General features: G+C 44.0%; 1 protein-coding gene across 2 annotated transcripts in view; it reads right to left on the minus strand.

Annotated features, from left to right (window-relative positions):
- Nucleotides 1–2,201: 2,201 nt before the first annotated feature.
- Nucleotides 2,202–14,810, minus strand: part of hivep2a (HIVEP zinc finger 2a) — a 124,839-nt gene continuing 112,230 nt past the window's right edge. For both annotated transcript variants that reach the window (XM_061707086.1, XM_061707085.1), the window contains 4 exons: nt 11,806–12,628; nt 9,805–9,892; nt 8,869–8,976; nt 2,202–6,637 (listed from right to left, as the gene is read on the minus strand). In XM_061707086.1, the coding sequence (XP_061563070.1) occupies nt 6,095–6,637; nt 8,869–8,976; nt 9,805–9,892; nt 11,806–12,628 (1,562 nt within the window). In that variant the 3' untranslated portion in view covers nt 2,202–6,094. The remainder of the gene's footprint in view (nt 6,638–8,868; nt 8,977–9,804; nt 9,893–11,805; nt 12,629–14,810) is intronic.

Raw genomic sequence — 14,810 nt, forward strand, 5'->3', positions numbered from 1 at the left:
ATTTTATTTGTTTGAATCTACTCAATTTAATTGTAGTCTTTGTTTGGAGCCTGGACTTTTTTTTGGCTATTTAGTGGTGTTTGAAATGTATTACGCATCTAATAATTTACAGTTTTGACATAGAGAATGTTTGATCCGGGCTGGTTTTACATTATTTCGGCGGGTTTTACATGGCGTTTGGGCTGGAACCTGTCAGATCTGGCAACCTCGACCTCAGTGCTGGATTTCTTGTGACTTGTCTTAAATTTTTGGTCTTAAATTTTGTTTGAAAATGGTATTAAAAAGTCTTTAATTTACCTCGGTCAAACCTGTAGACAGCCTGAGGAACTACTTTCTTTCATTTTCTTTTTTATGGTTTATATAGTGTATCTGTAGGAGATGTTCTTGTTGTTTTTCTCGTTTTTCTTCCGATGAAATGAGGGCCTTTTTTCCCCCCTAAACGTGCCCCAAAAGTCACCAAATTTTGCACCAAGCCAGGTCTGGCGAAAAATTTGATATTTAATTGTTTGCCTTAATGGGCGTGGCAAAATGGCTCAACAGCGCCCTCTAGAAAACTTCGTGCCTCAAGCCCCACAAAAACGGTTTGACGTACATGCACGAAAATCGTCACACACCTGTATCATGTCGCCACTTAAAAGTCTCTTGGCGCCATGGCCCAAACCGAACAGGAAGTCGGCCATTTTGAATTAATTGTGTAATTTTTGCCACTTCTTCGGCCGTTAATACGGCCCGAACCGTAACGTGCACCCAGGTGTGTTATACATTAAAATATGCGTCTCCATCCTGCGACGACGCGCATTACTTTTCTCTTTCAAAAGCGTTACCGTGGCAACGCTAGACGCCAAAAAGCGCGCCCCCCCCCCCTCATCTGATTGGTCCATATTTTAAAGTTCCTACTTTCTGCCATAACTTTTGAATAGTCTGACATAGAGAGTCGTGGCTGGTTTCATTGGACTCTGTATTGAGTCCTTGACCATAATTGGTGCAAATTAGCCCCGCCCCTTATGATTGGTCAATATTTGATAGTCCTTATTCTCTGCCATAACTTTTGAACGGGTTGTGATAAAGGCATGTGGGTGGTGTCATCGGACTCGGTATTGAGTACTTGACCTTCATTGGCCTGAATTAGCCCCGCCCCTTCTTCTGATTGGCCAGTATTTGATAGTCCCTATTTTCTGCTATAACTTTTGAATGGTTTGACATAGAGAGTCGTGGGTGGTGTCATCGGACTTAGTTTTGAGTCCTTGATCTTTATGGGTGAAAATTGCATGCGCGAGGGCCCGTTCATCGCTGCTTGCAGCTTTAATTTACTTTATTATTCATTTGCTCCAGTATTGTTATGCATATGTGAAAAGAAGCTAAGTGATTTTGAATGATGTAATGTATTGACCATATGTGGGAGGGAAGGGGAGAGGGGTGTGTTGTTGTATTTATTTATTTATTTATTTATTTATTTATTTATTTATTTATATATATATATATATATATATATATATATATATATATATATATATATATATATATAATTTATTTTATTTTTCTTTTCTATATTGTTATGAAAAGTAAAAAAAAAGGTAAAATATTGATATTTGTATTATTATTGTAAATCTTATTTTTTCCATTGCCCTCAATAAATATATATATATATAAATCTGCTACATTCTGTGCACTCAATTCAGATTATGTGAATAAGCTTAATTGTATTTTTTTTTTATTAGGGCCCTATTGTATCTGTAGGAGATGTCGTTTTTATTTTTATTTTCCTCGTTTTTATTTTTCTTCCGACGAAATGAAAAAAGTCACCAAATTTTGCACGCAAGCCAGGCCTGGCGAAAAATTTGATATTTAATGGTTTGCATTAATGGGCGTGGCCCAATGGCTCAACTGCACCCCCTAGAAAACTTTGTGCCTCAAGCCCCACAATACGGTTTGACGTACATGCACGAAAATCGCTACACACCTGTATCATGTCGCAACTTAAAGAAAAGTCTCTTGGCGCCATGGCCGAAACCGTACAGGAAACTTTATTCACGAAATTTTGACTTTTTTCTCAACATTTATACTTTTTTCTCGAAATTGTATTTCAACAATAATCTCGACATTTCGACTTTTTTCTCGACATTTCGACTTTTTTCTCGAAGTGCACAATAAAAAAATCTTCCCCTCTCACATATTCTGGCTCTAATACTGTTCCATAGATGTTGGCTCCTTTCTTGAGGCGTAAACTTTATCAATCTCATAAATCATCGTCCTCGCCGGCGAGCTAAAGAAGTGACAGCTCTCAGACGCTCCAATAAAACTGCAGAGACCTAAATTCTTCTATTCATATTTATTTGGAAACAACAATCCATTTCTTCCACTTCTACTGCAAATTCCCGTTGCATCTTGGGTCATACATGAAAGTCGTATCAACTCCACAGAACACCATCACAAAAGTTACCCTTTAAATGCATGTTTACCTTTTTTTTTTTGTCAGTTTTTAAACTTTTTTAAGTTTTTTGTATCGTCATTTCTATACAACGACTTGTGCTTTGATAAGAGAGTTTTTATTTTTAAAGACATCATCGTCATGATAAGTGTACATAACAGGAGCGTTCGAAATAGAAAAAAGTCGTAAGAAGAGGATATACTGGTTGAATACACACCGATACACAATACAGACATACACACTCACATTGCAGCCTGCCCGACTCGGCTCGGCCCGGCTCGGCCCGGAACCGCCCACAAGGGAAAGGACACGACCCTAACCCCCCCCTTCCCCCTCGTCCCTTCGTCTCCTGGCTTAAAGAGTTTGAAACGCTCGCTCGTTGCCTGGCAACCAACACACTCCCTGCTGGTGGGCAGAGTTTGGGCCAAATATTGCTTAGCTACTAATAGCTGGGAGGGAATTCATGAAAAACGTGCACTTGGTGACAAGTTTTTGATATTTGGCATGGTGTTAGTTATGGACATGAGGTTTTCAAAAACCACCGCAAACAAATTGGGACTTCCCCCTAGTGGCCGGTTTGCAGAAAATTCAAAGTGAATCAATAAGCGAGGCGCTAGAGGCAGCATTGTAGGTGTTAAGTGAGTTTAAATATGCGCAGCTGATGTTTTCTGTGTGTTATTTTAATAAAATCCTATTCTGTGACTTAGTTCTGAGGTTCTGTTCGTTAAGCCTGAATGAAGGCCACTGTTCTCACCCAGTGAGATTGACACTACAGCGATAGTGACCTGTCCAATAAACAGAAAATTGCATTCCTTGGGGGTGAAAATAGGGGTCTAGAACCCTATACAATATTTTTATGTGACTTAATTCTTAAGTTTTTTGGGGCAAAAAATTACCTTGAAAATTAAAGTTGACCTTCAACATGACCTTGAAATAGGAAATTTATCTCAGAATTGAATTCCTAGCACCAAAAAAGTAGAAAAAGTGACAATATACGAAACAATCTAGGACTGAGAGAAGCTGAGATATGGCCTTTGGTCTCTTCGGCGGGAGCCATTTTGAATTTTCTGCAAACCGGCCACTAGGGGGCCGTCCCAATTTGTTTGCGGTGGTTTTTGAAAACCTTATGTCCAAACCCATGCCAAATATCAAAAACTTGTCACCAAGTGCACAGTCTTCATGATTTTTGACATATTCCCTCCCAACTATAAAGAGGTGTGGAGGAGGGGGCGGGGTTAGGGGCGGGGTTAGAGGCGGGCCTCAATGTCACGCCGGTCAAACGCATCATCATCAACTATAAATCATTCGTGGGGGTCAGAGGTCAAACACTCGAATGCCCTCGGACTGCTGGGACGTTCACAGATGAAGTTTAAGGTGCATCGTTAGGTTTGTTGGCGTCCGCAGGGTGGAGTTTGGAGGTGGGGAGGGGGCGTAACGCGGGGTGGGAGACGACTCCGTATTTACATGGACTGGAATGTCTTCCTTTCGTCAGTCAAGAATATGATGCAGGTGGAGGCGGGCGCTGGGGGGGAGGGGGCGGAGCTAAAGCCACTCGATGTAGCGGCGGCACTTCTGACCACATGGCGGGGAACAGGAGCGGTCGTTAGTGAACGAATGTACTGTTGAGGCTAGCGCGTCTGCGCATATCCCAGAATGCATTTCGCATCAACAAAAAGGAAGTGATGTCAGAGCTTAGAAGGGAGTAAAGGAGGAAGTTGAAATGTCGTCCTGTAACGGACGGCAGCTCCTCTAACGTCAAACCTGCGCTAATCGAGTTGACCGAGTTCGCTGCCGAGTTGTGATGTCATCACGATCGCTAACCCCGCCCCCAGCCCCGCCCCCTCCCGAGTCGTAGAAACTACTGCACCTTTACGGGGACTAGCTATCATAGTTAGCACCGCTTTGTTATTAGGTTTTATAAAAGTCTGGAAAACATTTAATCGCATTACTGAAATGGTAGTTTTTAAAAATACATGTTTATATCTTTAGTTCGGCCCAAACGTCTCGAAGTCGGACCACTAGCCCAGATAAATGTGGGCGGAGTCGAGCTAATCCCTTAGTGAACGAATGTGCTGGACCGGCGCGTCTGCAGATCCAGGGAAGTCTTATAAAGACTACAGATCGCACAATATCCCAGAATGCATTTCGCATCAACAAAAAGTAAGTGATGTGAGAGTTTAAAGGGGGAAGTTGAAACGTCGTCCTGTAACGGACGGAAGCTCCTCTAACGTCAAACCTGCGCTAATCCAGTTGACAGAGTTCGCCGCCGAGCTGTGATGTCATCACGATCATTAACCCCGCCCCCGGCCCCGCCCTCCCGAGTCGTTACAGGAGCTAGCATAGTTAGCACCGCTTTGTTATTACGTTTTATAAAAGTCTGGAAAAGATTTAATCGCATTACTGAAATGGTAGTTTTTAAAAATACATGTTTATATCTTTAGTTCGGCCGAATGTCTCACCCAGATAAATGTGGGCGCAGTCGAGCTAAGCCCTGCGTGTCGACTAAACCTGCTTCGACCTTTGACCTGCAAATACTGGGACGAGGTGGGACAGGACAGACGCTTCGGTCGGTGGTTCGATTCGCTTCACGGGACCAGGAACAGCCCGCTAAGCCCCGGCCCCTCCCCCCGTGTGGTCAGAAGTGGTACTGCGCCTCTCGGAGAGATGTGAGCTGAATGCTGCGGTTCAAGGACACATTCGTGCACTTAATGCTGAGCACACGCGTCCCGTGTGAAGAAAAGGTCAAAAAAATAATAAGAAAAACAAACATTTAAAGTACAAAAAAAAAAAAAAGGGAAACAAGCAGCGAAACGCAGCCAGAAAATGTACAAGCGGACGAGCGTAGCGACGCTGATGCCGGCCTAAATGTTAAGTGCAGATAGATAAACGGGTCGTCTATATAGCGAATGCTTGCAAATCTATGTATATATACCTCTATGGGGGGGAGGGGGGCTCACTCAGACGTATATAAATAGGTCTAAAGTATAAACACGTAAAGCCGTATTACAGTGTCCCTAAGAAGCCGTAGCAAAACCCATGCGGCACATAGAAAAAGGCATCCACAACATTTAAGAAAAATGTACAATTTATGAAACATACGTAACAATAATAATAATAAATAGTATTATAGAACCGCTGCTGTACACAAAAAAGCCATTTTTTTAAAATTTCACTCATATAAAAATATGTTTTAGTGCAACCGTACGTAATAGTAATATCCATAACTTCACATCGACTTTTTAAGGTGTCAAAAAAAACGAGGGGGGGGGATTTGGGAGAGGGAGGGGGTGCATTTATTACAAAGCTGATACGCAAAAAAGTGATAGTAATGTATGTACATTTACCTTCCTGCTGCGTTTTGCTTATAAGACCATAAGCAAGAGAACAAAACTAAGATAAAGGCACACATGTAGAAGTCTGTTTCCTTTGATGTACCGTTTACTCGTTTACTCGTTTACCCGGAGACACTTCAGGGACGACTTTGGTCCCGAAATCCTCCTTAAAGTCCTTAAATAAGAGTCTGGTTTTGCAGGTTCGCTGCATGAGTCCATTTCAGTTCGTAAGTCTTTTATTTTGACGGTGCACTTCCTCCCTTCCTGTGGCCCGGACGCCCCGGAGGCCCCAGAGGCTGGACTTCCTCTTCTCGCGCTGCGACTCGCCGGAGCCTCACTTTGTGCTTTCGGGGCCCCGGTCCCGCTCCGGGGGGTGTGGGGGGTCGGGTCCGGGGCTGGGGGGGCGAGGCGAGGAGGAGGGCGGGGGCGTGGGGTACGGAGGCTCCAGGCCGCTAAAGTGCTGGATCCCGGGACCCGGGTGAGGCGGCGGGGGCGGGGTGGAGCCGGGGGCCGGCGCCGGAGCCTCTTTCCCATCAGCCCCTCTGCCCCCGCCGCCCTCCGCGGTGGCGATGCAGAGCGAGGCGATGGCCTTGGTGCAGGTGTGGATGATTTCCTCCTGCTCCAGCCGGGCCCCGCCCCCGTCCCTGGGGGGTGGGGGCCGCTCCGCCCAGCCCCCCCCACCGTCTCTGGGGGGCGGGGGCCGCTCCGCCCAGTCCCCGTCCCTGGGGGGCGGGGGCCGCTCCGCCCAGCCCCCCCCACCGGCGCTGGGGGAGTCCCGCCCCCCCGCCGGGCCCAGGGGGGCCCCGGTGACGGAGGCCGGGACCGAGTGGACCATCTGGATCCCCCCGATGGGGACCATGGGGAAGGGGGACCGGACCTGGGAACCAGAACCAGAACCAGGTCAGACGAGAACTACTAAGAACACGCTTTCTTTTACAGTCCAGTTTCACCTTAATTAATGGGTAAATATCAGGTAATTATTTCTGTACTTAATGAGGAATTACCAGGTAACATTATGGAAACAACACACGCTTTCTTTTACAGTCCAGTTTCACTTTAATTAATGGGTAAATATCAGGTAATTATTTCTGTACTTAATGAGGAAGTACCAGGTAATATTATGGAAACAACACACGCTTTCTTTTACAGTCCAGTTTCACTTTAATTACTGATTAAAAGCCAGGTAAAAATTTCTGTACTTATTGGGTAAATACTTAGGAAATAGAATTACTGGGCAAGTAACTACAAGGTAAGTACCTGCCAATTGCCAGGTAAAACATGGTAACTATCAGGTTAATTACAAGGTCAATAGAGTCATTTACACCCTCGGGGGTACATGCACCAATCCATTGATAATACATAAATCAATAATGAATGGGTAAATACCCGGTAGTTATCCATGAAATGTATAGTAAATACAAGGTAACTACAAGGTTATTGAAGTGTAATTAGCTGGTAACTACCTCAAATATAGGTTATAATTTCCTGGTAGTTTGCAGAAAAATACTTAGTAATTACCTGGTACTTACTTAGAAATAATTCATGTAATTTCAGAGTAATTACATGGTAAATTGACTGGTAGTTACCAATATTAACCTAGTAAATACCTGTAATTTCCCTCATAGTTCCCATCTAATGTCTTTGTAATTACCTAGTAATGTTTAGTTTAAACAACCAGGTATTTACCATGTAATTACGTGGTAAATACACATAATTACATGGTACAAGAAAATACATAATAATTACCTAGTACTTACTGGGTACATTACCCGGTAGTTACCATGTAATTACCTTGTAAATACAAGGTACTACTAGGTAATTACAGTGTGATTACCATGGTATTACCTGGTTATTACTGTACTGTAAAAGAAAGGGTTACCCATATATGTACTATAGTACTTAAACTTAAACTTAAACTTTATTTATTTGTATAGCACTAAATCATACAATATAAAATGCAACACATGGTGCTTTACATGCAGAATAAAATAACAATAAAAAAAAACACAATTTAAAACATTCCATACGACCCCACCCCCCACCCCCCACGCGTACACACACACTCACACACACTCATATACATGTGCACACACTCACACGCCCACACACACACACACACACACACACACACACACACACACACACACACACAGTAAGTGGACTGGTGACATGGCTTAGCACTAACGATCCAGGTGAGGAAAACACTACCTATGGGTGGCCGTCCACACCGAGAGGCTCCACCGGCCATGACCACAAGGAGCATCGCCACAGAGACCCCCCCAACCCGGACAGACCAGGACAGACCCCACACAGAAGGTGGAGTCCCACCCCCAGCTACCCAGGCCTGAGGGACCCCCATGACGACACCCCCATGGGCGGAGCAGGCACACCTCCCAGTGTGGACGACCCCCCTGAGGAAACACTGGAGCTAAAAACTAAAAGATTAAAAGAAAGTAAGAAATGCCTAAAAGTGTAAAATTTTAGAGAAATCTATATAAAACTTAAGATGAATAATAAATAACATAAAGTAAAAAGTCACTAAAATGGATTAAAGTTTTAAAGATAATAAAAGAGCTAAAGAAGTAGACACAATCCATAGCTAAAAACACTAGGTAAATAAGATCAGATAAAAGCCAAACTAAAAAGGTGTGTCTTGAGCCTCCTTTTAAAAATATCAACATTCTCTGCGGCCCTGAGGTTCTCTGGCAGGCTGTTCCATAAAGAGGGGCCATAATGGCTGAATGCAGCCTCACCGTGGGTTTTGGTACTGTAACTAGTACTGTCCACCCAGCAGCTGTTGCCGTGGTTACAGCAGCTTATATATGTACTATAGTACTGTAACTAGTACTGTCCCATCAGCAGCTGTTGCCGTGGTTACAGCAGCTTATATATGTACTATAGTACTGTAACTAGTACTGTCCACCCAGCAGCTGTTGCCTTGGTTACAGTAGCTCATATATGTACTATAGTACTGTAACTAGTACTGTCCACCCAGCAGCTGTTGCCGTGGTTACAGTAGCTCATATATGTACTATAGTACTGTTACTAGTACTGTCCCCTCAGCAGCTGTTGCCGTGGTTACAGCAGCTCATATGCATGTACTCGTACCTGCAGCTGGGAGTGCAGGGGCAGGTGGCTGAACAGGACCTGGTGGGGGGGGCCAGACCCGGTACCCCGGCCCCGTTCCCCTGGCAACGGAGGGATGGACCCATGTTCCTGCAGCACAACAACAGACGGCGTTTAGAACAGGTGACCTTTGACCCGGACAGGAGACGGAGAGGACGAGGACGACCTGGAACCTAGTCCATCTTCCTAAAATAAGGCCTTTAAATGTCTTAATTTGTCTTAAATCTCAATCCAAGGGTCTTAATCTTTGAATCTTAATATTAGAGGGAATTTATCCGGTCATCATTAAAAAGTTTTCTTACACTTTTTTAGAAATGCGCTTGCTTGACAACGCCTCAGTCAGGGTTGCCAGGTTGAGCGGGTTTCAGCCCAACTGGGTGGGTTGATAAAATCTGGGCTGCTTTTCCTGGTTTTTTTCCATTATGAAAGAGAAAACTAAAAACTTACACAATAAACTCACTGATATTTTATTTGCTTTAATCTACTCAATTTAATTGTAGTCTTTGTTTGGAACCTGAACTTTTTTTGGCTTCATTTGCTTATGAATTGAAATGTATTATGCATTTAATAAGTTACGGTTTTAACATAGAGAATGTATGATTTGGGCTGGTCTGATTATTTTGGTGGGTTTTACGTCACGTTTGGGCTGGAACCTGTCAGATCTGGCAACCTCTACCTCAGCACTAGATTTCTTAAGCTTCAAAACCCTGACAGTGAATCTCTTATAGTTCAAATAAAGAAATATATAAACCTGATGTTATTTAGCCTCCTAGCAGAGAGACGGGACTGGCTTTAGATTTACAGAATGATCAACATCTGAAAATGAATACTTCCTCTTACTTCCTCGTACTTCCTGCTACCCACAATCCCCCTGGTCTCAGGGTAAATGAACGTAAAGTTTACGTTGCGGCGGCTCACCGTCTCCATGTCGGCGCCGGCTCGCTGCCGTCCCGCGGCGAACTCCCCCTGGTGGCTCGTCCTGGAGCCTCTGGCGCCGCCCTGCTGGCTAAAAGTGGCAGGACAGGAAGGTGTCAGTGGGGCAAACAGTTAATTTATCGATCAGTCGACTAAACTAACGAGGAATTGGACGATTATTCTAACCATTATTTTCTGTTTTATTAATAAAAACAAACAACATGTATCAAATAAATATAAAGTATCCTAAAAAGAATATCGTTTATTAAACAACAGTTTTGCACCGGAAATTAAAATAAAATTTCATTAGCTAATTCTTTTCGTCAGACAAGAGTCTTTAGTTTTTTTTAAATACCTGAAATTTGCCGAAACATGTCAGGTATTTAAAAACCTAAACATTCCGACAGTCCGCCAAAAATTAAAATTGTAAAGCCATGGACAAAATGAACTTCATTAAATCATAGAGTAAAATTATACAAAATACAAAAGGCTTTTTTACTCCAGCAAAACTCTCTCCTTTACAAAATTACAAAAGATAAAAAAAACACAGTGCATATTATCCAAATGTGTTAAAAATAACACGTTAAAAATAACATATTTGGATATTTTCTCACACTAAATTACATATTTTTATTACATAAAAAAGTCTTATCTTTAGATAGACTTGTAGCAGATGCTCCTGGTCCTTGATCATGTGACTTTTGTTTTTTTACAATTATTATGCTTTATATTTTGCAATTATCATTGTCCCGCCCACAAAGGGGGCGGGGCTTTAGATGCTCCAACATGCTGGTCTGGTATCAAGTCCAAAAGGTGTTTGGGAATAAATTTAAAGTATTCTCATACTTTTGATGACCTAGGGCTGTTTTTTTGGGGCTTTTTGCTAGGGGTGTAACGATACACTAATCTCACGATACGGTACGATACACGATATTGAGGTCACGATAACGATACGATATTATAGCAGTACTTTTTTAACAACCTTGAATGAGGAACATATGACTGGAAAAAATTTTCTTTTATTTGAAAGACACAAAATACAAAACAATGCTGTGCATTTGCCCTATTGTTACAGTTTGTAATGCTTTATAACTGTTTAAGTTTTAAAGAGAAAGCCAGGCCAACCATTTTCCACAAACTGAACTAAAAGTAAATGTCAGGTTTGCATTATGCATCTTCAGTTTCAGACAAAAATAAAAATATTTTGCCACAAACTGAATAGTTTCTCTCATGTATGACTTTACTTTTTTCTTTTCCAGAAATTTAACAACTAAAATTAAATAAATAAATAAAAGTAAATAGATACATAAAATTTTACATCATAAAAAAGATTGATTCATGCTCACCTTATAAGTGTAAGAGGAGATTTATTTTTGTTAAGAAGGTTATTTTGGTAATTCAGGGTTCATTATTTTATAAATATATTCTCTATATTCTGATGTAAATCAGGGACTATAATGACACTAGTCAGTTTATCTGTAGTGATTAGTCTGTTTTAGATTGGGCGGAGTGATACGCCACAGTACGGCACTAGCTGCTGTGTTGATGTTCTAAAATCCTACACTGTTGAGGGACATTAAAGTACACTGGAACTCAGCAGAAGTTTCCCCGTGTTTATCCTACTCACAACCCCAAAAAGGTTTAATTTGATAAGGTAAGGCTTAACTCTACACCAGCCTTAAAGGTTCAGAGCTCAAAACCCCCAAGAGTCCCGTGATCGAGACGTAAAACGGTACTAGTTTCTTCTGAGCGGAGTAAGATTTTGGTCCGCGGGTCGAGGCGCAGTCGGATGCGCGTTACTAGTAAACACAAAAGATTAATATTAATAATCCAATATCGCGATTGTTTGTCACCTCCACGACATGTATCGTGACGTTTTTGTATCGCGAAATTTCGTGGCACGATATATTGTTACACCCCTACTTTTTGCAGAAATTTGTTGGTCTGTTTGTTTTGGTGACATCATGATGGCGTCTCAAGTGCTACCTGGTGGCGGGAACTCACCTGTGGAGGTGGAGGTGCTGGTGGAGGCCTCGGCACGGAGACACGGGCCGCATCACGCCCCTGTGGCGGCCCTGAGGTGAAAGGTCGCGCTTGTAGTCCCGCCCCCCGGGCGACGTGGGGCGGGACAGCGGCGAGATGACGGACAGGTGCCTCCGCCGCGGGGACAGGTCCCGGCGGTACCCGCCCCCCAGCTCCCTCTTGGGGGACGGGTGGCGCAGCGGGGAGACGTCCCGCCGCGGCGACAGGTGGCGGGGTGAAAGGTCGCGGCGGGGGGAGAGGTAGCGGCGCGCCGACGGCGAGGAGGACGGCGAGGCGGGGGACGGGCAGCCGGACAGGTCCAGGCCCGGCGAGGACAGGCGGGAGGACGGGTCGGGGGAGGGCAGGTCCTCGTCCATGGAGGAGGAGGAGGGGGACGGCACCAGCAGCCGGCTACCCAGAAGCCTCTGCTGCCCCCGCTGGTACTCGGCGGGGTCGCCGGGCGGCGCCTGCGGCGTGATGCGGATGCTCGGCACCGTGGTGAAGTAGCCGAACAGCGGCGGCCGGGCCCCGCCCCCCAGGAGGTCGTGGGCGGGGCCGGGGGCCGGGTGGGCGGCGGCCACGGCCGTGACGGACAGGGAGGGCAGGCTGAAGGGGGACGGGCTGGTGGAGCGCGAGCGCGTCTTGGGGGTGGAGTCCCCGTCGTACTCGTCGTCCTCCTCGTCGTCCTCGTCCACCTCGTCCCCGTCCTCGTCGCCGCCGTCCGAGTCGTCGGCGTCGGAGAACTGGTGGTCGGCCGCGTCTCTGGACGGCTTCTCCGAGCACCGCGGGCCGTCCTCGCCGCCGTCTGCGGGGAGAGAGAGGGACGGAGGTTAGAGGAGGAGACGGACAAGAGACGGGTGCAGCGGGACAATAAAAAGTAAGTGAACCCCCCTTAAACGTATTTCTCTCCTTCTTTTTCTTTTTCAACGACACATTGGGTTTTCTTTTCCAAGTCTATGTAGGAAAGTGTATCCAAAGTTAGTCTCTTCTTCTTCTCGTCTCATTTCGGTCAACGAAAATGAAGAGTTAGCAGAGTTTTTATTTTGTTATCTACATTTTAGTATTGTTTTATTCGTCAACGATATTGCATTATATATTTAATCATCGTTATCGTCACATGACCAGCATGTGACGTTTTCCTCAGGTGATAAAGGTTCGTTGAAGACGATATTTAGTCATAATTTTCATTGACGAAAGCAACTATAATCTTCACTGAACCATCAAACAAAGTAAGTGAACCCCCTGAACTAGCTGACGAAACCTGATTGGAGTCAGAAGTTTGTCCACCTGAAGAAAGACCGGTTTGGTATAAACACCTGGTGGTTATCGGCAGTACTGGAGTTGAGGGGGGATGAGGGGGGATGGCATCCCCCCTGAAATAAAAACGGTCCAAATCATCCCCCCTGTAAAACTGCCATCCCCCCTTTCCATCCCTTATGTCATTTCATCAATGAATGTGGTTTTACTGCTATTTCAACATTTAGAGTCATCACCAGAAAAATAACACCAGAAAAATAACTTATTTGACAATTTTCACCTGTTTCAAGTAAATTTTCACTTGAAATAAGTAGAAAAATCTGCCAGTGGGACAAGATTTATCTTCTTATTACAAGCAAAAAAATCTTGTTCCACTGGCAGATTTTTCTACTTATTTTAAGTGAAAATCTACTTGAAACAGGTGAAAATTGTTGTTTTTTCCAGTGATGAGTCTTGTTTTAAGTGTAATGAGATTTTTTTTTACTAAAATGAGACATTTTAACTAGAAATAAGACAAATATTCTTGTTAAGATTGTGAGTTTTTGCAGTGATCCATGTTACTTATCCTGTGAAGGACAGAGTCATATTGATAAGTTCAGAAAAGTGTTTTTTATTGTTGTGTTTTGATGTATTTGATGTAAGCCCAGTGGATATTTAAAGCTTACAGAAGGCTGCATTTAACTGCTGCTATGTCATTCCTGCAGTATTTCTGCAGGTGTTTTGGTCACTGCTATTATTTGTAATATATTATATTATTTGTAATCAGCACAAATTATCTGTCCCCATATGATAAAATCCACCATCCCCCCTGATTTTCTTTTACAACTAGAGTCCTGGTTATCGGTCTGCTAGCGTTACTGGATCCACGTTGGCATCGTTCCCTCGCAGGTCGTATTAACGTGCGGCGTTTGGAGCTCCGATGGGAAGTAAACTCATTCCCACCATCTCAAACCAATAAAACCCAATAAAACCAACTTCTTTGGGGGCGAAAGCCTCAACGGTTTGGTTCTGATCCAGGATGGAGCCGAGCCCACTGGTACCGGAGCTGAACGACCAGCCGATTGGCTGGAAACGCCTTCAAACATTTAAATAAAAGTGAATTCTGGGAATGAAAGAAGTGTGTGGTTTTCAGAGGGTCGGACGGCCGGGTTGCTGGTTCCGTCAGCAGGAAGTGCCGGCGAGCAGCGGCGGGTCGGGGGCTGATGGTACTCGGCTGATCGTAAAAGCTGCTGCTGTTCTAGTAAATCCCTCGTAAACAACGAACCGCCGTGTTTGTGTGAGTCAGTGAGCGATTATCTGATTATCTGCATGTGGGGGGGCGAGTCCTTGTGAAACGCCGGGCCAGAACCCAGAACCCAGAACCCCCAAGTAAAGCTTAGGTTGGTGGGAAACGACAACGGTTCTGTCTGGTTAACCCTTTGATTGAGTGCGTTTACACGGGAAGTTTAATTCCTCTTTAATTCAGAATTAAAATGACCGTATTTTCTGGACTATAAGCTGCACCTGCATATAAGCCGCATCCGCTCTATTTTTAAAAAAATAATTAAAGAAAGATATACATATGCTTCTACTTCTATCTGCTAAAGAAGAAGTAGTGTATTTTTCTTTGCATTTATTTTGTCTTAGTTTTGATTCTAATTCTAATTAAAGCGCCCGGAGCGGTGGAAGAAAAATCCACAGAATAGCCGCACCTTTGTATAAACTGCATGGTTGAAAACCTATGAAAAAAG

Source organism: Cololabis saira, chromosome 18 (genome assembly GCF_033807715.1).
Source record: "Cololabis saira isolate AMF1-May2022 chromosome 18, fColSai1.1, whole genome shotgun sequence".
Taxonomy (NCBI): domain Eukaryota; kingdom Metazoa; phylum Chordata; class Actinopteri; order Beloniformes; family Belonidae; genus Cololabis; species Cololabis saira.